The sequence below is a fragment of the Pagrus major genome, chromosome 10 (genome assembly GCF_040436345.1).
Source record: "Pagrus major chromosome 10, Pma_NU_1.0".
Classification (NCBI taxonomy): domain Eukaryota; kingdom Metazoa; phylum Chordata; class Actinopteri; order Spariformes; family Sparidae; genus Pagrus; species Pagrus major.
In genome coordinates, this window is record NC_133224.1 from 1,211,182 (window position 1) to 1,231,172 (window position 19,991).

Below are 19,991 nucleotides of genomic sequence, written 5' to 3' on the forward strand. Positions count from 1 at the left end.
GCTGTTGTAATATCCATCCATCAATCCATCCATATTCCAGACATCCTTCATCTCAGGCCAGATATATATAATACCTCCAGTGGGTTCTTGGTCTTCCCTGGGGTCTCCTCCAAGTTGGTCGTGCCTGGTAAATATCCAAGGGGAGGCGACCAGGAGGCATCCTAGCCAAATGCCCGTACCACCTCAGCTGGTTCCCTTCAACATGAAGGAGCAGCAGCTCTTCTCCGAGATCCCCGCAGATGTCTGAACTCCTCATCCCATCTCAAGACTTAGCCCAGCAATGGAGGAAAGTAATTTTGGCCGCTTTTATCTGCGATCTCATTCTTTCAGTCACTACCCACAGCTCGTGGCTGTAGATGAGGGTCGGAATGTAGATCGACTGGTAAATTGCCTCAGCTCCCTCTTTACCACGACAGTCCGGCGCAGCACCCGTAGTACTGCTGACGCCGCACCAAACCACCTATCTATTTCACACTCCATTTTCCCATCACTCGTGAGCAAGACTCCGAGATACTTAAAAACCTTTGCATGGGGCAGAAGCTCACCCTCTACCCCTCGCTTTGGTCATATAGGGACTGGATAGCCCGTAGCAAAGGACCTGGTGGCACATACTCCCGCAGTACCCCCCACAATACTCCTCGGGGGACACAGTCGAAGGCCTTCTCCAAGTCTACAAAACACATGTAGATTGGTTGGGCAAACCCATATGTGTGGAGCATAAATGGGGAAGTTGTTTAACAGAGTGGATTCAGCTGAAGGCTTTTTTGCAATGCAGAGTGGTGTGCTAATTCTATTGCATGTTATGGAGGCCAGTAGGAGAGTTTTGCCCGTATTCTGATGCTACATGATGTAGTCGCTGAAGCTGTATATGAGAGGGCATTCAGCTGTCTAAGCAGAAACAAGACACATTGAAGGTCATTTCTGCCAGCAGAGATAATGGACAGGCTGATTTTTGTGTCACAATCCAAGATTTAAATGTGAAAGAGCCAGTGGATGAGGAAATCAGCACAAAAGTCCAGAAAACCAAACTTTGAAAAAAATAATACAGGGAAACAAGCAACCAGTTAATTGCTGGATTTGTTTTTTAGGGATCTGTGAAGGGCATGACAACAGCTGCACAACTGGGGTTTTGTATACCAGGGATTGAGGCTAGACATATTAATTGATAATACTGAAGATTCAAACTCTGAAGTATCAGATAAAAACAAACAACAAAGAATTTTGTTCGGTTCATGTAATAAAGCTTTTAATTTTCTTTATGACACATTTCAAATGTTAAAAACTTACATTTAACTGCATAGTAATTAAATTACTCAATATGTAAGGTTACTAAATATGTTGTGTCCTGATCAATGTTATCCACAAAAGTGAACAGGTGCTTTCTGTTGACAAAGATTGTCAAGACTTTGTCATAAATGTTATCCTTCATATTCATTCAATATCAAATTTTTCTGAGCTACTTTCTAGGGGCTTCTGGGAAAAGAAGACAGCTTGGGTTACTGCAGTAGTCAGAAAAGCCTAAACTAGTAAATGAGGCCTAAAATGGACAAATGCATAAACATAACACCATCAGCTACCTCAATGGACAAACTTAGTGTCAATCACTGAATGAGACTGACATGAAAAAAGACTGAGAAGAAACTAATATAAATACATGTTTTCCTTCACATTCATTCAATTCAGTTTCTGGACTAGAAATGTGTTTCTTCAAGCTTCTGGGAAGAACTCCAGCTTCATACATAACCTCCTGAGAGTCAATCGGTGTTGTCTGTAGACAAACACTGAAAACAAAGCAGAACACATGATGCAGTAATGCTTAATTTACAAAATGGTTCTACAATCTGTTTTAACGTTGATATATGCATTGTTAAAAGTGTAAATTGATCAAGGGGCTCTATTTTAATATCACTAGGAATTGAGTTTACAAGTTATAATTGCTAGGGTTTTTTTTCTTTAATTCATGTACTGAAAAGCTTTACATGAAAAATAGTGTGTAACATGATCACACAGAAAGACAAACATGATGGTCCAGTAATTATGTTGTCAGACAAAATGTACCATTACTACTGTAATAATGTATTTCTTTTGAAAAACACAAATTCATGTTATTATTGATGGCAACTCTATTGAGTATAGATGTGTCATTTAACAGATAAATTAATAGTTGAAGAATTAGAGCTAAATATTTTCAGAGTGATTATGCAATGAAAACATTTTTTGAAGGAGGGATAAAACAAGGCATAAATAATGGGGTTACAGGCTGAATTGAAGAAACCCAACCAATATAATACTTCAAAGAGCAGACCAGGGATGCGGAAGCCAGTGAGGGGATCAATTATTGAATTCATAAAAAAGGGCATCCAACAAAAGATGAATACACCAAGAACAATACCCAGAGTCTTTGCAGCCTTGCACTCAGCCCTGATCAACCTTCCTCTGCCTCTGTCATTTAAACAATTACTCATATCTCCAATCTTTCTTACATGCTGTTTAGCCACAAAAAATATTTGAGTGTAAAGACAAACCATTACAGTGCAGGGAAAGAAAAAGCAGAAAGCACTGTCCAATATTCCCCAAAGGGGGCTAAGATAAATGTTGCAAATGCCAAGGCAGTCTATTGATGCCATTAAATCCTCTAATCCTGCAACAGTGGTTTTTGAGAAAAATAGTCCAAACGAGTAGACAGCAGCCAGTGCCCAGCTGACACATACCATCATCACAGCCACTGACATTGTGATTTTTCTAGAATAATGTAGAGGATTGCATATTGCTTGATATCTGTCGACAGCAATGCAAATTAGGTGCAAGATAGAAAGAGTGGTGAAAAATACATCAAAACTAGTGTGTATTTGACAGTAGGTATCACCATAGAACCAGCAGCCATAAATTGTTGTGATGGTGCAAATGGGAATCACAATCACACCCACTAGTAGATCGACCAGAGCAAGAGATAAAATGAACACATTGGAAGGACTATGCAACTGCTTGAAATGACATATTGACACAATGACAACAGAGTTCCCTAGAATGGTAATCAGCATGCCTGAAACAAACACCAAATAGAGGGCAACACTGGTCAAAAAACTGAACTGTTCCACAGCACACGAGGCATTGCTGCCTGGAACACAGTACATTAACTGCTCTTGAGAAAAGTAATCAGTCATCATAAACCCAAACACATATGCCAAAACTTCAGAGATCACCCAACAGAACCCAACAGAGAGAGGACCTTGGGAGAAACATGCTGAAACCTCTCTCTTGTAATCAGTCACACCATAGAAGCCACCTAAATAATTATCGGATACGCTGTGCCATCCAATCAAAAGTCTCCTATTAACATACATGTAAAATAGTCCAAGCAACATTATTATGTCATCATATTTGCAGTTTCACAAGGAAATAATTTGGTGTTGTGTAATGAAGATGTATAACTTTAAAATATGTTATACTTATATAAATGTTGAACAAATGTTAATTGTTGTATTGTTGATACACACTGCACACTGAGTTTACAATTGTTAATAGTCAATCCAAGCTTTAAATCGCACTCTGCCATTAACTCAACCGTTCGGAAATTCGGAGCGCTGTCTGAGTATACTGTTGGGTTATTAAGAGCACCACGTTCTGAGAGCACTCTGGGCCCTTCTGCCTGAGATGCTGCAGCAGAGCACCAGGAGCAGCCTGAGTGTCATGAACAGTTGAAATTGCAGTCCTAGTTTAATGCATGATTGATGCATGAATTAACCGAAATAATTCAGCACTCGTCAATGCTTAGATATGAATCAAAGAGTTAATTTTTTTTTTCTGAATTTAGGCGAGCAGTGTTGGTCGTTGTTGATGTGGTGTGTTAAAATGTTAACCTTTAGCTAACTTAAAGGGGCCCTATGTAACAATTTGCAGTGATTTACAGATGTTAATTATTTTTTATTGGCCATGTGTGAGCAGATTGTAAGATGACGTGAAGAAGGACACCTTCCCAGTCTCTTTTGATTGCCTATACAAGCCTATGGACGATTTATTTAAGTTGTTTTCATGCAGGTTATCGAGTACCTTGTCTGTGTGTCTCTCTCCACTCCGCTAACAGAGAGCAACAGTAGCTAATGTTAATTTAGAAATTAAGTCCTCTGAGATAAACAAATGATTGACTTCCACCACCCAAAACAGAATTTCCAGAACCTCTTCAATGGTATACTCATATTTATTATTTATTGATAACAATACACTGCCCACACTGGTTACAATTACACTGTTTATATTTGTACATTATGTATATATGATTTTATTTCTATTTCTGCTCTAGCTATTCTTCTTACCTTTTTATTATATTGTTTATTTTTCATTATTATTATTATTGTTTATTGTTATATTGAACTGTCCTTTGGCTGCTGTGACGCACATTTTTAATGACACAGTCATTATTATTGAGTTGACATATTACTGCATAATAATGAAATTAGTCAAATATAAGGTGACTAAATAAGTTGTATCCTGATCAGTGTGTAACCCCCATAAGTGAACAGGTGCTGTTTGTAGACACAGATTGACACAAAATTTAAATTGTTTTCCTTCATTGTTTTTTGAGCTAGAAATGCATTTCAAGGTTTTTTTTAGAAACAAAAAATAAATAAATAAAAATGCCTAACACAAATATTAATTAGATTGCGAGTCACTAATGGGAACAAAACGAACAAGCCCCCATTTTGTCATAACCTGGCTCTAGGCCATGACAAAAAAATGGTAAAGGACGTGGAGTGCAAAAATGAATATATACAATTTATTATAGTCATAAGAAACTAAACAAACTGCAACATGAGATGTGTATGTCAGTAGCATCAGTGGATGTGGATATGTGGAGAGATGGTGTGGTGTAGGTGTTTGTGGAGCAAAACAATAGTTAAACAACACCAAAGAGATGGAGGCACAGGTGAGGGCGATGATGGAGAGAGCCCCAGCCCGGTTATTTTGTCTTCCAGAGCAATGGGCCCAGGTGCTCCAGATCTGGCTGTTACTGCAATGAGCTTCCTCTGGTAACCTCCGAGGGAGGTAGGTAGAGGGTGTCAATAACAAACCTACTCAAACACTCATAACCAGCAGCAGGGGCCGTCACAACCAGTAAATGAGGCCTAAAATTGACCTATCCTGACAAAAAACAAACATAAATTCATGTATCCTTCACATTCATTCATTTTCGTATGTTTCTGGAGTAGAAATGTCTTTCTTCAAGCTTCTGGGAGGAACTCAAAATTAGTACATAACCTCACAAAAGTCAACAGCTGGTGTCTGTAGACAAAGACTGAAAAAAAGCAGAACAAATGATACAGTAATGCTTTTGCCCTACGTCCCCTTTAACAGCAGCATTAATGTATGCATTGTTACAAGTGTAAACTGATTATGTGGGATTTTTTCAATATCATTAGGGAACTGAGTATACAACTTATTACTGCTAGGTGTTTTCGAATTCAAATACTGACAAACTTGAAGTGCAAAATAAAACATTCTCACCGAATGAAAAAAAATAAAACAAAAACATAATGGCCCAGTAATAAAGCCTGCTGTTCAACAAAATGTTCCATTAATAATGTAATAAAGACTACTGGTTTGTAATGGTGTCATTATTGATGACAACAAGAAAACCACGGCCTTTCTACAGCTGATTCAATTGCATGCCTTACAACTTGTTTTAAGAATATCTTACGTGAAAATATTAAATAGTAAATCTGTGTGTAGGTCATTAAACAGATAAATTCATAGTAGAGGAATTAGAGCTAAATATTTTCAGAGTAATTATGCAATGAAAACATTTTTTGAAGCAGGGATAAAACAAGGCATAAATAATTGGGTTTAAGGTTGAATTAAAATAACCCAACCAAACAAATGCTTGAAAGACGAGAATAGGTGTGCTGAAGCCAATGAGGGGATCAGTTATTGAATTCATAAAAAAAGGCATCCAACAGAAAATGAATGCACCAAGAACAATACCCAGAGTCTTTGCAGCCTTGCATTCAGACTGTTTGATCAACCCATGTCTCCCTCTGTTATTTGAACAACTGTTCTTATCTCCAATCTTTCTTACATGCTGTTTAGCCACAAAAAATATCTGAGTGTAAAGACAAACCATTACAGTGCAGGGAAAGAAAAAGCAGAAAACACTGTCCAATATTCCCCAAAGGGGGCTAAAGGGAATATTACAAATGCCAAGGCAGCCTGGTGATGTCATCAAATCATCTAACCCGGCAACAATGGTTTTTGAGTAAATTACTCCAAAAGAGTAGGCAGCAGCCAGTGTCCAGCTGACACATACCATAATCATCGCGACTGACATTGTGATTTGTCTAGAATAATGTAGAGGATTGCATATTGCTTGATATCTGTCGACAGCAATGCAAATTAGTAGGAAGATGGAAAGAGTGGTGAAAAATAGATCAAAACTGGCATGCAGCTGACAGTAGGCATCACCATAGAACCAGCAGCCATAAATTTCTGTGATGGCACGGATGGGCATCACAATCACACCCACAAGTAAATCAGCCAAAGCGAGAAATAAAATGAGCACATTGGTAGGACTATGCAACTGTTTGAAATGACATATAGACACAACGACAACAGAGTTCCCTAAAATAGTAACCAGGATGCCAAAAACAAACACAAAATAGAGGGCAAAATTAGTCCAAAAACTGAACTGTACCATGACACATGAGGCATTGCTGCCTGGTACACAGTACAACAACTGCTCTTGAGGAATGTCATGATTCATCATAAACCCAAACACATATGCCAAAACTTCAGAGATCACCCAACAGAACCCAACAGAGAGAGGACCTTGGGAGAAACATGCTGAAACCTCTCTCTTGTAATCAGTCACACCATAGAAGCCACCTAAATAATTATCGGATACGCTGTGCCATCCAATCAAAAGTCTCCTATTAACATACATGTAAAATAGTCCAAGCAACATTATTATGACATCATATTTGCAGTTTCACAAGGAAATAATTTGGTGTTGTGTAATGAAGATGTATAACTTTAAAATACGTTATACTTATGTGGCAAGAGGAGGGTAGAAAAAGGTGTGTGTACCAACAACGCCACCTGGGGAGTTGCGCCCCAGGAAATAGTTATAATAATTTTAATGTAATAATTTTTGTAAGGTCACGCAAGGTCCAAAATTACCACAGGGCAAGAGACTGTTGTAGAAAATATATACAGAAATACTTTATTTTGCAAATCAATAAAATTCACAAATTAACAACTGTTGCACGTCATGAAACCACTTGGGCCAAGGGAGGGGGAATGAATGGATGAGTGGACGGAGCTGAGGCTTACCACGGCGGCCCAGAACCAAAATCAAGGGAGGAGGAAAAACTAAATCAGAACACCCGTGGCACTGCACACACACGCAACTGAGGATCTGTGAGGAAAACCCACCACCAGGGGTTGGGTCGCCGCCTTGGGCCCACAGCGCCTGTCCATAAACAGAGAGGGAAAAATGAAAACGGCTTCAGTGATTAACAGCTCACACACACACACACGCACACGCACACACGCACACAAAGTAATAAAAGAAACTGAAACCAAAATACCAATACACATAATAACCTACAAACATACAAGACAAATCACATTAACAAAGTAATTGATAAATCAATAGTATTTAGTGGCAATTCCGAGTCCAGGCGCGAGCTCAATGAAAAGCGCAATGGCCACGGGCAGTCAACCGGGCCACACAGCGCCGCACAACCCAAGGACGAAAACAGGTCCAGAAGAGGCCACAACGAGTCAATGAGACCAGAGCAGAGCCAAAAACAGCAGTGCAGTCCAGGAAGCTGCAGCAGTGGGTTAAGCTACTTCGGCCTCACCGGCACAGCATCACAGAGGACGAGAGGAGGAATACTCCAGGCTGCAGCATAAAATCATTACAATCAGCCAGAAGCGGAGCAACAGATTATAAAAGAAAAAGGCGGACAACGCCAACTTACCACACGGAGGCACAATCACACCCAGAGGGGCTACCAGCGGGACAACCCGGCCCCACGCCACCACAGTCTGTGCAGAGAGAAGACTGTCACCATTACGCATTTCGGCACATTGAATGGGAGAAAGAAGCAACTGTGCGCTTTACCTGTGCGCTGCGGGAGGAAACGCGCACCGCAACAGCAGGTGCGCCAAGAAGCACGACAGCACCAAACCACAGCCACGCCACCACAGTCTGTGCAGAGAGAAGACTGTCACCATTACGCATTTCGGCACATTGAATGGGAGAAAGAAGCAACTGTGCGCTTTACCTGTGCGCTGCGGGAGGAAACGCGCACTGCAACAGCAGGTGCGCCAAGAAGCACGACAGCACCAAGCCACAGCCACGCCACCCAAGCTTCACCACGGCAGGCCACAGCCACCACCAGGGACCAGCGGATCCGGAAAAGGAGAGAGAGAGGCGCGCCAGGTATGGACACTCTATATAGCGGCGCGGTGCCGCCCATCAATCAGTGCTCCCAATAGCACAACACAGCGCCCTGCTGCGAGAGGGGGTACACAGTGCTCCGGCCACACTTATATAAATGTTGAACAAATGTTAATTGTTGTATTGTTGATACACACTGCACACTGAGTTTACAATTGTTAATAGTCAATCCAAGCTTTAAATCTCACTCTGCCATTTACTCGACCGTTCGGAAATTCGGAGCGCTGTCTGAGTATGCTGTTGGGTTATTCAGAGCACCACGTTCTGAGAGCACTCTGGGCCCTTCTGCCTGAGATGCCGCAGCAGAGCACCAGGAGCAGCCTGAGTGTCATGAACAGTTGAAATTGCAGTCCTAGTTTAATGTATGATTGATGCATGAATTAACCGAAATAATTCAGCACTCGTCAATGCTTAGATATGAATCAAAGAGTTAATTTTTTTTTCTGAATTTAGGCGAGCAGTGTTGGTCGTTGTTGATGTGGTGTGTTAAAATGTTAACCTTTAGCTAACTTAAAGGGGCCCTATGTAAGAATTTGCAGTGATTTACAGATGTTAATTATTTTTTATTGGCCATGTGTGAGCAGATTGTAAGATGACGTGAAGAAGGACACCTTCCCGGTCTCTTTTGATTGCCTATACAAGCCTATGGACAATTTGTTTAAGTTGTTTTTATGATGCTGGACTGTGGATTTCTTTGTGAAGGACTCGGGGTGGATTTTCATGCAGGTTATCGAGTACCTTGTCTGTGTGTCTCTCTCCACTCCGCTAACAGAGAGCAACAGTAGCTAATGTTAATTTAGAAATTAAGTCCTCTGAGATAAACAAATGATTGACTTCCACCACCCAAAACAGAATTTCCAGAGCCTCTTCAATGGTATACTCATATTTATTATTTATTGATAACAATACACTGCCCACACTGGTTACAATTACACTGTTTATATTTGTACATTATGTATATATGATTTTATTTCTATTTCTGCTCTAGCTATTCTTCTTACCTTTTTATTATATTGTTTATTTTTTACTATTATTATTGTTTATTGTTATATTGAACTGTCCTTTGGCTGCTGTGACACATAAATTTCCCCGTTTGCAGGACTAATAAAATCATTTCTGATTCTAATACTACCAAGCAGACAAACTTAGCTAATTTCCCTGATATCTTCTGGGTGGTATAGACTTCGCAAAGTAAGTAAAATCATCCACCACAACAAACATCTATTTGATTGTATTGACAAGAAAAGTCTCAATGATTTGGAGGCATTTATTGTGTCAGTGGAGAGGAAATATTATATACCCCCTTATACATGGTCTGGGAAATTTAAGCTCATAGGTTAACAGTGTTTGCTTCTCCAACAGACTTAGTTTGTTTCTACTGCAGTAATGATTTGAGCCGCATTTCAATCATAATATTTCAGTGTTCATGTTGTCCCCCATCTTTGTTGTCATTGTCATGTAGACCCAATAGTAAGTGGCAGGTATTTTGACTGTAGGACAGGGTCAACTCCATCCTAACTTGGAATGGACTCCCAACATAAGAAATTCTTAAGTCAGAATGTTTCTGTAATAGCTAAATCCTTATGTCCCGTTAAGATAGGATTTTTTTTTACTTAATGCAGTTAGGAAACATGTTTCTGTAATACCAAAAATCCTAAATGTTATCCGAAACTGAGATAAGATCAGATTTCAGTCGTTTCAGAATCTTTCTGTAATGACGCCCCCAGGTATCTTGGGCAAACAATTGGTCAAAGGCTGTTGAGCTTTATTTTATGAAGAAATAGATATCTGCCATGTTTAAGTGTTATGTTTTTATATTAAAACAATTTTAGAAAAACAATTATCCACTTTATATGTGACTATTATTTGTTGGTAATAGCAAAATTGGTAATAACATGTCTTTGATATATGATCAATTCTAAGCCGTGAACAAAATTATGAGTTGATCTCAAAGACACTGAAAGACTGACTGAATCTCTGCTGCTCTCTGGGGATGCTCTCTTAATGTGATTTAATGACATGTTATTAAAAAAGGCTTGCTACAGCTTCCTCTATTCAAATATTAGTCCATGTTTTCCCCTCATATTCATTCAGTTGAGTGTGGTGCTGTCTGAAGACAAAGTTGACAAGACAAAATTGTGAAGAAACGAGAAAGTATGTATTTAGAAGCCTTATTTTGGGGGGTGACAAAACACATAACAGAATAATAAACAGTATTTAAATATATATCCATTTTTATGTGTAAAGCGTAATTTGATCAAGAAGCAATATTTTAATACAGCTATACATCTTATTATTGATGTGTTTTTTCAAAATCAAATCCTGAAAAATTTAACATTACAAATATGTTGGACAAAACACACTGCCACTGTAATAAAGATTTTCTTATAATAGCTGCACAACTGAGGTTTTTGAATTAGAAAAACATGCAAATGCATTACCAAGACTTTGTTTTTTTTTTTTAAAAAAAGAAGTTATTTGAAAATGTTACAGTACAGTACATTTTTGTAATGTAGATGTTTCATGTAACAGATATATTCATGGTTGAGGAATTTGAGCTAAATATTTTCAGAGTTATAATACAATGAAAACATTTTTTGAAGCAGGGATAAAACAAGGCATAAATAATGGGGTTTAAGGTTGAATTGAAGTAACCCAACCAAACAAATGCTTCAAAGATGGCAGCAGGTGTGCTGAAGCCTGTGAAGGCATCACTTATCGAAGTTATAAAAAAGGGCATCCAACAAACGATGTATGCACCAAGCACAATACCTAGAATCTTTGCAGCCTTGCACTCGGACTGCTTTATCAACCCTCCTCTTCCTCTGTCATTTGAACAGTTGCTCATATCTCCAATCTTTCTTACATGCTCTTTAGCCACAATGAATATTTGAGTGTAAAGACAAACCATTACAGTGCAGGGAAAGAAAAAACAGATCACACTGTCCAAGATTCCCCAAAGGGGGTTAAAGAGAAGGTAACAACTGCCAAGGCAATTTATTGATGCCATATAATCCTCTAACCCTGCTATATTGGCCTTTGAGTAAAGCAATCCATAAGAGAAGACAGCAGCCAGTGCCCAGCTGACACATACCATAATCATTGCCACTGACATTGTGATTTTTCTAGAATAATGCAGAGGATTGCATATTGCTTGTTGTCTGTCGACAGCAATGCAAACTAGGTGGAAGATAGAAAGAGTGGTGAGAAACACATCCAAACTGGAGTGCAGCAGACAGAAATCCTCACCATAGAACCAGCAGCCATAAACAGTCCTGATGGCGCTGAAGGGCATCACAATAACTCCCACTAGTAGATCAACCAGAGCAAGAGATAAAATGAGCACATTGGTAGGACTATGCAACTGTTTGAAATGACATATTGACACAATGACAACAGAGTTCCCTAAAATGGTAACTAGCATGCCTAAAGCAAAAAGCAAATACAGGGCAAAGTTAGTCCCCACACCTAACTGTGCCTTAATACACGAGGCATTGCTGCCTGGAAAACAGTACTGCAACTGCTCTTGAGAAAAGTCCCCTGTCATCATTAACCCCAAAATATATGCCAAAACCTTCAATATAACCAAACAGAATCCAACACAGAGAGGATCTCGGAAGAAACATTGCTGAAATATCTGTCTTGTAATCACAGTCACAGCATAGAAGCCACCAAAGAATGGTCTGACCCACTGTGCCATCCAATCAGAACCCTCCTATTAACATAAATGTAAAACAGTCTCAGAAACATTTTTATAATATTTGGAGGGTGCACAATAATGACCAACATCAAGATTTTATGTGGAAAGTAATTTTGTTTTGAGCAAGAAGTAATTTTTTAAGATGTCATAAATTATTTGCATAAATGTACAGATATAAGGTGCTGCATAGTTGAAGCACACTGAACACTGATGGTACGTTCATATATGCACTATAAGCAAAATGCGGAGTGTTGAAATGCGGAATGTGGTTTGACTGTGGTTGCATTATCCATACATGTGCTATCCTATAGGCCATTATGGTTGTAACTGTGCGGTTTGGCAGTTAACACCTTATGTTCATATCTAACTGTGAAAATAGTGGTCAATTAATTTTTTTCCATGACCAAGAAGAGATGATGAGCAAAAAATAGATATTTTATAATAGAGATCTTGACAACATTTATTTTTATTTTTTATTATGACACTGGACGGGACTAAAATAATAGTTGTGGGCTATTGGACATACAAATTTGCATGATTCTTTGCACCAATTATACATCTAGTCTGTAAAAATTTAAAGAATGTGTCCCCATCATTGATTCAAGTTTACAGATTGATGTGACGTGTTCTGATTCTCAGAATCCCAAGAGATGCTGTCCCAAACCAACAGTGGTAAATCACAACAACATGATGGCGTTAACATGAAAGAATTTGGTCATAAGAATGAAATGATCTATGGGCACACTTCATTCATAATTCAGCAGAGAGGAAAACACAATTGGATTTCCAATTCTGATTGTAGACAGTATACCATTGTTTAACCATCTCTAGTCTCTTGTCTCTCTTTAGGTGGTAGTGATGACGGTGGTAAGGGTACAATTAGATTTCTTTTCTTTTCTGATCTGAGTTGTTCCCGATTCTCCCTTTTGCCAAGGTTACAGACATTACTCGCTTGCCTGGCTGAGAAGTCACTCCTTTAACATGATGAAAATAATATTCTTGTCCTGGAGCACTTGAGCTACGGCTTTTTTCAGCAGCACGTTTGTATACCTCAATCCGTTCTGCTCACTTTTCCGTATATCCACTCAGAGACATGGCTTCACCCCTTGCAACCGGGCCAAATAAAAGGACTTCAAATGTGGGTGATAAAATCTGTCTCTAGCTTAGCTAACACGACCCGTTTCATCATGGAGGTGTTTTATGGCAATGGATCTATTTTTTTTTTTCTTGGAAGACCAATTGCCATCTCTGCATTGTCTTTCCGCACAGCAGTCCATTTTCCATCTGAAATTTTCCACACTGATTAAGGAGCCTCCTTACCGGGCCACTGCCACCTTTCATGACATGAATTGAGGACAGAGGGCATTGAGGGCAGTGTGTGCTTCCTATAGTTGTATACTTTATTATTTGTCTCTCTTTGAGCCTGCTCAAGTTTTTCATGACATATGGTTTAGCCAGGGTCCGAGTTTGTAGGGCCCTGAGCTTTCCTGTGACCAATTTAAGACAGCATGACTGCCTTTGTTATGTCCTTCAGGGAATTGCATTATATGAGGGGTTCTGTAACTCCGCTCAACCCTTTGACATCAACACAAGATAAGAGTACTAAAAGGTGATATTGTGTCAGTTGTAAGTGTGAGCCTGTCCCTTCTTGTCATGCCACCATAGCAGCATCTTTTGCTCATCCATTCTTGAAGGTATTGGTTGGAACTCTGTGGCATCCCTGTAACTGGAAATAATCCTGGGACTACTTCCAGGGTCACCATTGTAACAGTCGCACATGTAGTTGCAGCAGCCAATAGCTTCCAAATGGCCTGGTCACAAAGGTTGCAGGTCGCAAAACACGAGTTGCGTTGCACTGCTTTATTTTGTTGTTGAAGCCTACAATTGCTTTTTTTAAAATTCTTGTTAGGCAAGCATCAAATCAGTATCAGTAATCAGTATTGGATCAGTACCTGCACAGTTCAGGTATCAGAATTGGGACGGAAAAGATGGTATTCAGAACTTATCGATCAATGGGAACAAAATGGCACATTTTTAACCAGTTTTACAACCATTTTCTTACCAACCACTTCATTTCTGCAAGAGGACCCAGGTGTCTGAGTCATCTACTTTTCATCAATTTATTCTGTGTTGTCTAAGTGTTAAGTGTTGTCTCTGAAATGTCAGATTTAAAAATTATACCTGAAGTGAATAATCGAAATGCCTTTCTGAACCAGCTATAATAAAAGGCATAGATTATAGGGTTCACAGTAGAATTAAAGTAGCCCACCCACAACAGTGTGTAGAACAGTGCTGGTGGTGTTGAGTAATTGATAAAGGGATCAATAGTGTTACACACAAAAAAAGGAGTCCAAAAGGAAAGAAACGCCCCCATTATGATAGCAAGTGTTTTAGTGGCTTTTGTCTGGGTTGTATTAGATATGCTTGTTGAATTCATACAGCTTGTTTTCTGTATGCTGCGCAACTGTCTCTGTGCCACAAGCAAAATCTTCAGGTAAACACCAAGCATTATAATTCCTGGAATGTAAAAGGAGAGAACTGATGAGACTGTACTTGACAGGCCACTCTGAAACAAAACACATCTTCCTTCACAGGCGATGTGGTTATAGTAGAAGTCCTCAATCCCCCAAATATTTAACTTCAGAAAAATCATTCCAAAGCCTATGAGAGCTGAAATACTCCAACTGAGCAGAATCATGATCAACACAGCATTAACAGATATCTTTCTTCTGTATAGTAGAGGTTTGCAAACAGCATAGTGTCGGTCAAGTGATATGAATGCCAAATTTAGTATTGATGCTGTACACAACATAACATCAAAACTCATATAGACTTGACAGAATTCATCACCAAAATACCAGCAGGACTCCACACATTGAATCATACTGGGCAACATGATGAACAACCCTAAAAGAAGGTCAGACACAGCCAGAGAGACTATCAGGTAATTGGTTGGAGTATGGAGCTGCTTAAAATAGGCTATTGAGACGGTGACCAAAAGGTTTCCACACACTGTGAGGATGACCGTGCCTCCTAGAATCATGTAGAGGGCGATGCGTATGGGCAAGGGATAGATGGTCTTTAGACAGGAACTGTTTCTGGACTCATAGCAGAGTACTGGCTCCATCTGTTCAGAGGGGAAAAGGAATGATATATTCAGGAATGGAATAAAATGTGCTGGTGCTACAAACATCCATATTTCTTTTTCTTTTTTTTTCTTTTTGTTTTATAAAATCTGCACTAAAACTGGAATAACCCAAGATTACTTTGTAAATTGGGCTTCATTTCTTTTCTTCTCATAGATCGTAGCTCAGTGGCAGCTAGAACAAAATAAAACTTAAATTGTTACTATATGCATGTCATCAATAAACCACTTATAAATTCAATAAATCCTCATCAATAAACCACTTAGAATTGTTATAAGATGGAACCAAAGGTAGATCAGGGAAGGGTGAGAATGACAAAACATAACACTTTCATCAGGGCATGAGGAACAGGCAGCTATTTATTTGAAATCTCTGAAAAACCCTGAAACAAGTTGAAAAAAATGCAGGGATGGACAGTCAATTCCTTGACCCTTAAATATGTATTTTTAGACTGATTTACATCTTCAATCATGCTATGAACCATTAAAGATCAGTAAGAATTTGAATGCATGCAGAAGGTCACCGAGGCAGTAATGTGAAATCCTTTGTCACCTTTTGTCACTGGTGTGGTTCTTCTGACTGGAGAGACGCCATAAAGTGACATTACTTGATGCTTTGAATTGGAGCCTCTCTCTCTCTCAAATAAAAATGTTAAACAGTGCTGCAAATCCTACACCTGTAAACTGTGCTGAAAAGTGTCAACTCGGAGCGGGAAACCTAATTTTCTTCTGCTTTGGACAAAACTCAAAATGGTTAATTGAAACAATCTGAAACTCTTCTTCATACAAACTGAATAGTAAACTGAAAATTGGTAAAAACACGAACATAGAGCCTCAGCTGTTTATGTAGTTTGGACTCTATTGATGTTCCCATGCATCTTAGACCAGCAATATTTTCTCTGAAACTATCAAGAACACCTTAGCCAGCTCACTTAACCCATAAGAACCCAGACCCATTTTAGAACATTTAAAGTACGACATTTACAGATTTAAGGACATTTAAAGTGTTTGTTACAAGTGTGTCACCATGGGTTAAAATACATTTTGCAGCACTGTTTTCATTAAAAACTGTGATGACCATTAGGTAGCTTTCTCAAAGCATATTCAGACAGTTGTGTTTCAATCCCACGCTTACCTTCCATAGTTACCTGGGCAGTAGGGCCACGGCAGAATTTGCCTCAAATGGGGTCAGTGTCAGCTTTTCCTCTATCGGGCTCTCTGTCTCTCTGGCCATTAGAGTAAGACCTTTAAATAATAGACCCTGTGGGAGTTAGGTTGGACAGACTGTCCCAGTGGATAATGTACAATTGGAGGTGAATATCCCTTCACCATTCGTTGTATAAAGATTTGAGTTTTAAAAGTGAGTTTTGAAAGTGCAGCCTATGGTTTTAAAATGATTAAATTATAAAAAATGTAAAAGCTACGATTTAAAAGTGTGTGGTGACCAAATGCCTTATGCTTGCAAACATACCAACCATTTGGTAGGATATTCTGTATTTTTCTTCTCAACAACAAACCCCATGGAAAGACCAATAACTGCCTATGAGTTTATTTTAGCAGCATGTATTGCTCATCCATTCTTGAAGCTATTGGTTGGAACTCTGTGGCATCCCTGTAACTGGAAATAATCCTGGGACTACTTCCAGGGTCACCATTGTAACAGTGGCACATGCAGTTGCAGCAGCCAATAGCTTCCAAATGGCCTGGTCAGAAAGGTTGCAGGTCACAAAACATGAGTTGCATTGCACTGCTTTATTTTGTTGTTGAAGCCTACAATTGCTTTTTTTTAATTCTTGTTAGGCAAGCATCAAATCAGTATCAGTAATCAGTATTGGATCAGTACCTGCACAGTTCAGGTATCAGAATTGGGACGGAAAAGATGGTATTCAGAACTTATCGATCAATGGGAACAAAATGGCACATTTTTAACCAGTTTACAACCATTTTTTTTACCAACCACTTCATTTCTGCAAGAGGAATACCCAGGTGCCTGAGTCATCTACTTTTCATCAATTTATTCTGTGACAAGTGTTGTCTCTGAAATGTCAGATTTAAAAATTATACCTGAAGTGAATAATCGAAATGCCTTTCTGAACCAGCTATAATAAAATGCATAGATTATAGGGTTCACAGTAGAATTAAAGAAGCCCACCCATACCAGTGTGTTGAACAGTGCTGGTGGTGTTGAGTAATTGATAAAGGGATCAATAGTGTTACACACAAAAAAAGGAGTCCAAAAGGAAAGAAACGCCCCCATTATGATAGCAAGTGTTTTAGTGGCTTTTGTCTGGGTTGTATTAGATATGCTTGTTGAATTCATACAGCTTGTTTTCTGTATGCTGCGCAACTGTCTCTGTGCCACGAGCAAAATCTTCAGGTAAACACCAAGCATTATAATTCCTGGAATGTAAAAGGAGAGAACTGATGAGACTGTACTTGACAGGCCACTCTGAAACAAAACACATCTTCCTTCACAGGCGATGTGGTTATAGTAGAAGTCCTCAATCCCCCAAATATTTAACTTCAGAAAAATCATTCCAAAGCCTGAGAGCTGAAATACTCCAACTGAGCAGAATCATGATCAACACAGCATTAACAGATATCTTTCTTCTGTATAGTAGAGGTTTGCAAACAGCATAGTGTCGGTCAAGTGATATGAATGCCAAATTTAGTATTGATGCTGTACACAACATAACATCAGAACTCATATAGACTTGACAGAATTCATCACCAAAATACCAGCAGGACTCCACACATTGAATCATACTGGGCAACATGATGAACAACCCTAAAAGAAGGTCAGACACAGCCAGAGAGACTATCAGGTAATTGGTTGGAGTATGGAGCTGCTTAAAATAGGCTATTGAGACGGTGACCAAAAGGTTTCCACACACTGTGAGGATGACCGTGCCTCCTAGAATCATGTAGAGGGTGATGCGTATGGGCAAGGGATAGATGGTCTTTAGACAGGAACTGTTTCTGGACTCATAGCAGAGTACTGGCTCCATCTGTTCAGAGGGGAATAAGAATGATATATTAAGGAATGGAATAAAATGTGCTGGTGCTACAAACATCCATATTTCTTTTTCTTTTTTTTACTTTTTTGTTTTATAAAATCTGCACTAAAACTGGAATAACCCAAGAATACTTTGTAAATTGGGCTTCATTTCTTTTCGTCTCTTAGATCGTAGCTCAGTGGCAGCTAGAACAAAATAAAACTTAAATTGTTACAATACACATGTCTTCAATAAAACACTTATATATTCAATAAATCGTCATCAATAAACCACTTATATATTCAATAATTCAATTTATTTGAAATCTCTGAAAAACCCTGAAACAAGTTGAAAAAAATGCAGGGATGGACAGTCAATTCCTTGAACCTTAAATATGTATGTTTAGACTGATTTACATCTTCAATCATGCTATGAACCATTAAAGGTCAGTAAAAATGTGAATGCATGCAGAAGGTCACCGAGGCAGTAATGTGAAATCCTTTGTCACTTTTTGTCACTGGTGTGGTTCTTCTGACTGGAGAGACGCCATAAAGTGACATTACTTGACGCTTTGAATTGGAGCCTCTCTCTCTCTCAGATAAAAATGTTAAACAGTGCTGCAAATCTTACACCTGTAAACTGTGCTGAAAAGTGTCAACTCGGAGCGGGAAACCTAATTTTCTTCTGCTTTGGACAAAACTCAAAATGGTAAATTGGAACAATCTGAAACTCTTCTTCATACAAACTGAATAGTAAACTGAAAATTAGTAAAAACACGAACATAGAGCCTCAGCTGTTTGGACTCTATTGATGTTCCCGTGCATCTTAGACCAGCAATATTTTCTCTGAAGCTATCAAGAACACCTTAGCCAGCTCACTTAAAATACATTTTGCAGCACTGTTTTCATTAAAAACTGTGATGACCATTAGGTAGCTTTCTCAAAGCATATTCAGACAGTTGTGTTTCAATCCCACGCTTACCTTCCATAGTTACCTGGGCAGTAGGGCCACGGCAGAATTTGCCTCAAATGGGGTCAGTGTCAGCTTTTCCTCTATCGGGCTCTCTGTCTCTCTGGCCATAAGAGTAAGACCTTTAAATAATAGACCCTGTGGGAGTTAGGTTGGACAGACTGTCCCAGTGGATAATGTACAATTGGAGGTGAATATCCCTTCACCATTCGTTGTATAAAGATTTGAGTTTTAAAAGTGAGTTTTGAAAGTGCAGCCTATCGTTTTAAAAATGATTAAATTGTAAAAAATGTAAAAGCTATGATTTGAAAGTGTGTGGTGACCAAATGCCTTATGCTTGCAAACATGCAAACCATTTGGTAGGATATTCTGTATTTTTCTTCTCAACAACAAACCCCATGGAAAGACCAATAACTGCCTATGAGTTTATTATGAGCCAGGATATATAATAAAATTAACTTAAAAGTTGGTTTAAGTTTCAAATATAACATTTTACCTACCCCCCTACTGTCAGTTTTGCACATGAAGGGCAAGGTAAAGCTTGGCGACAAACAGTTCATATATCATGACATAGAATGACTTTCCGACTGTTGTTAGTATTGTCGAAAGGTCACAGTTTGGTTAGGTTTAGGCACCAACTACCTCGTTATGATTAGGAAAATATTATACCCTGGGTTAAGATAACTATCTTCAGTGTTGTAACTCAGTAACAGAAGTTGTGTA

At 38.9% G+C, this 19,991-nt stretch overlaps 5 protein-coding genes across 5 annotated transcripts; all 5 read right to left on the reverse strand.

Annotated features, from left to right (window-relative positions):
• Positions 1–2,141: 2,141 nt before the first annotated feature.
• On the reverse strand, positions 2,142–3,134 carry LOC141004035 (trace amine-associated receptor 13c-like). The gene has a single exon (XM_073475532.1). The coding sequence runs from the start codon at positions 3,132–3,134 to the stop codon at positions 2,142–2,144; it is 993 nt and encodes a 330-aa protein (XP_073331633.1).
• A 2,597-nt stretch (positions 3,135–5,731) lies between these two features.
• LOC141004036 (trace amine-associated receptor 13c-like) lies at positions 5,732–6,688 on the reverse strand. The gene has a single exon (XM_073475533.1). It carries the CDS (start codon positions 6,686–6,688, stop codon positions 5,732–5,734), a length of 957 nt encoding a protein of 318 aa, XP_073331634.1.
• Positions 6,689–10,548: 3,860 nt separating this feature from the next.
• On the reverse strand, positions 10,549–11,882 carry LOC141004037 (trace amine-associated receptor 13c-like). The gene is made up of 2 exons (XM_073475534.1): positions 11,051–11,882; positions 10,549–10,568 (listed from the first exon to the last, which is right to left on the reverse strand). The coding sequence occupies exons 1-2, from the start codon at positions 11,880–11,882 to the stop codon at positions 10,549–10,551; spliced, it is 852 nt and encodes a 283-aa protein (XP_073331635.1).
• Positions 11,883–14,292: 2,410 nt separating this feature from the next.
• Positions 14,293–15,285, reverse strand: LOC141004038 (trace amine-associated receptor 1-like). The gene has a single exon (XM_073475535.1). It carries the CDS (start codon positions 15,283–15,285, stop codon positions 14,293–14,295), a length of 993 nt encoding a protein of 330 aa, XP_073331636.1.
• Positions 15,286–17,317: 2,032 nt separating this feature from the next.
• On the reverse strand, positions 17,318–18,011 carry LOC141004041 (trace amine-associated receptor 1-like). Its single transcript, XM_073475537.1, is given in 2 exon segments — positions 17,318–17,845; positions 17,847–18,011. Coding segments are annotated over 2 exon segments (693 nt in total).
• Between the last annotated feature and the right edge of the window lie 1,980 nt (positions 18,012–19,991).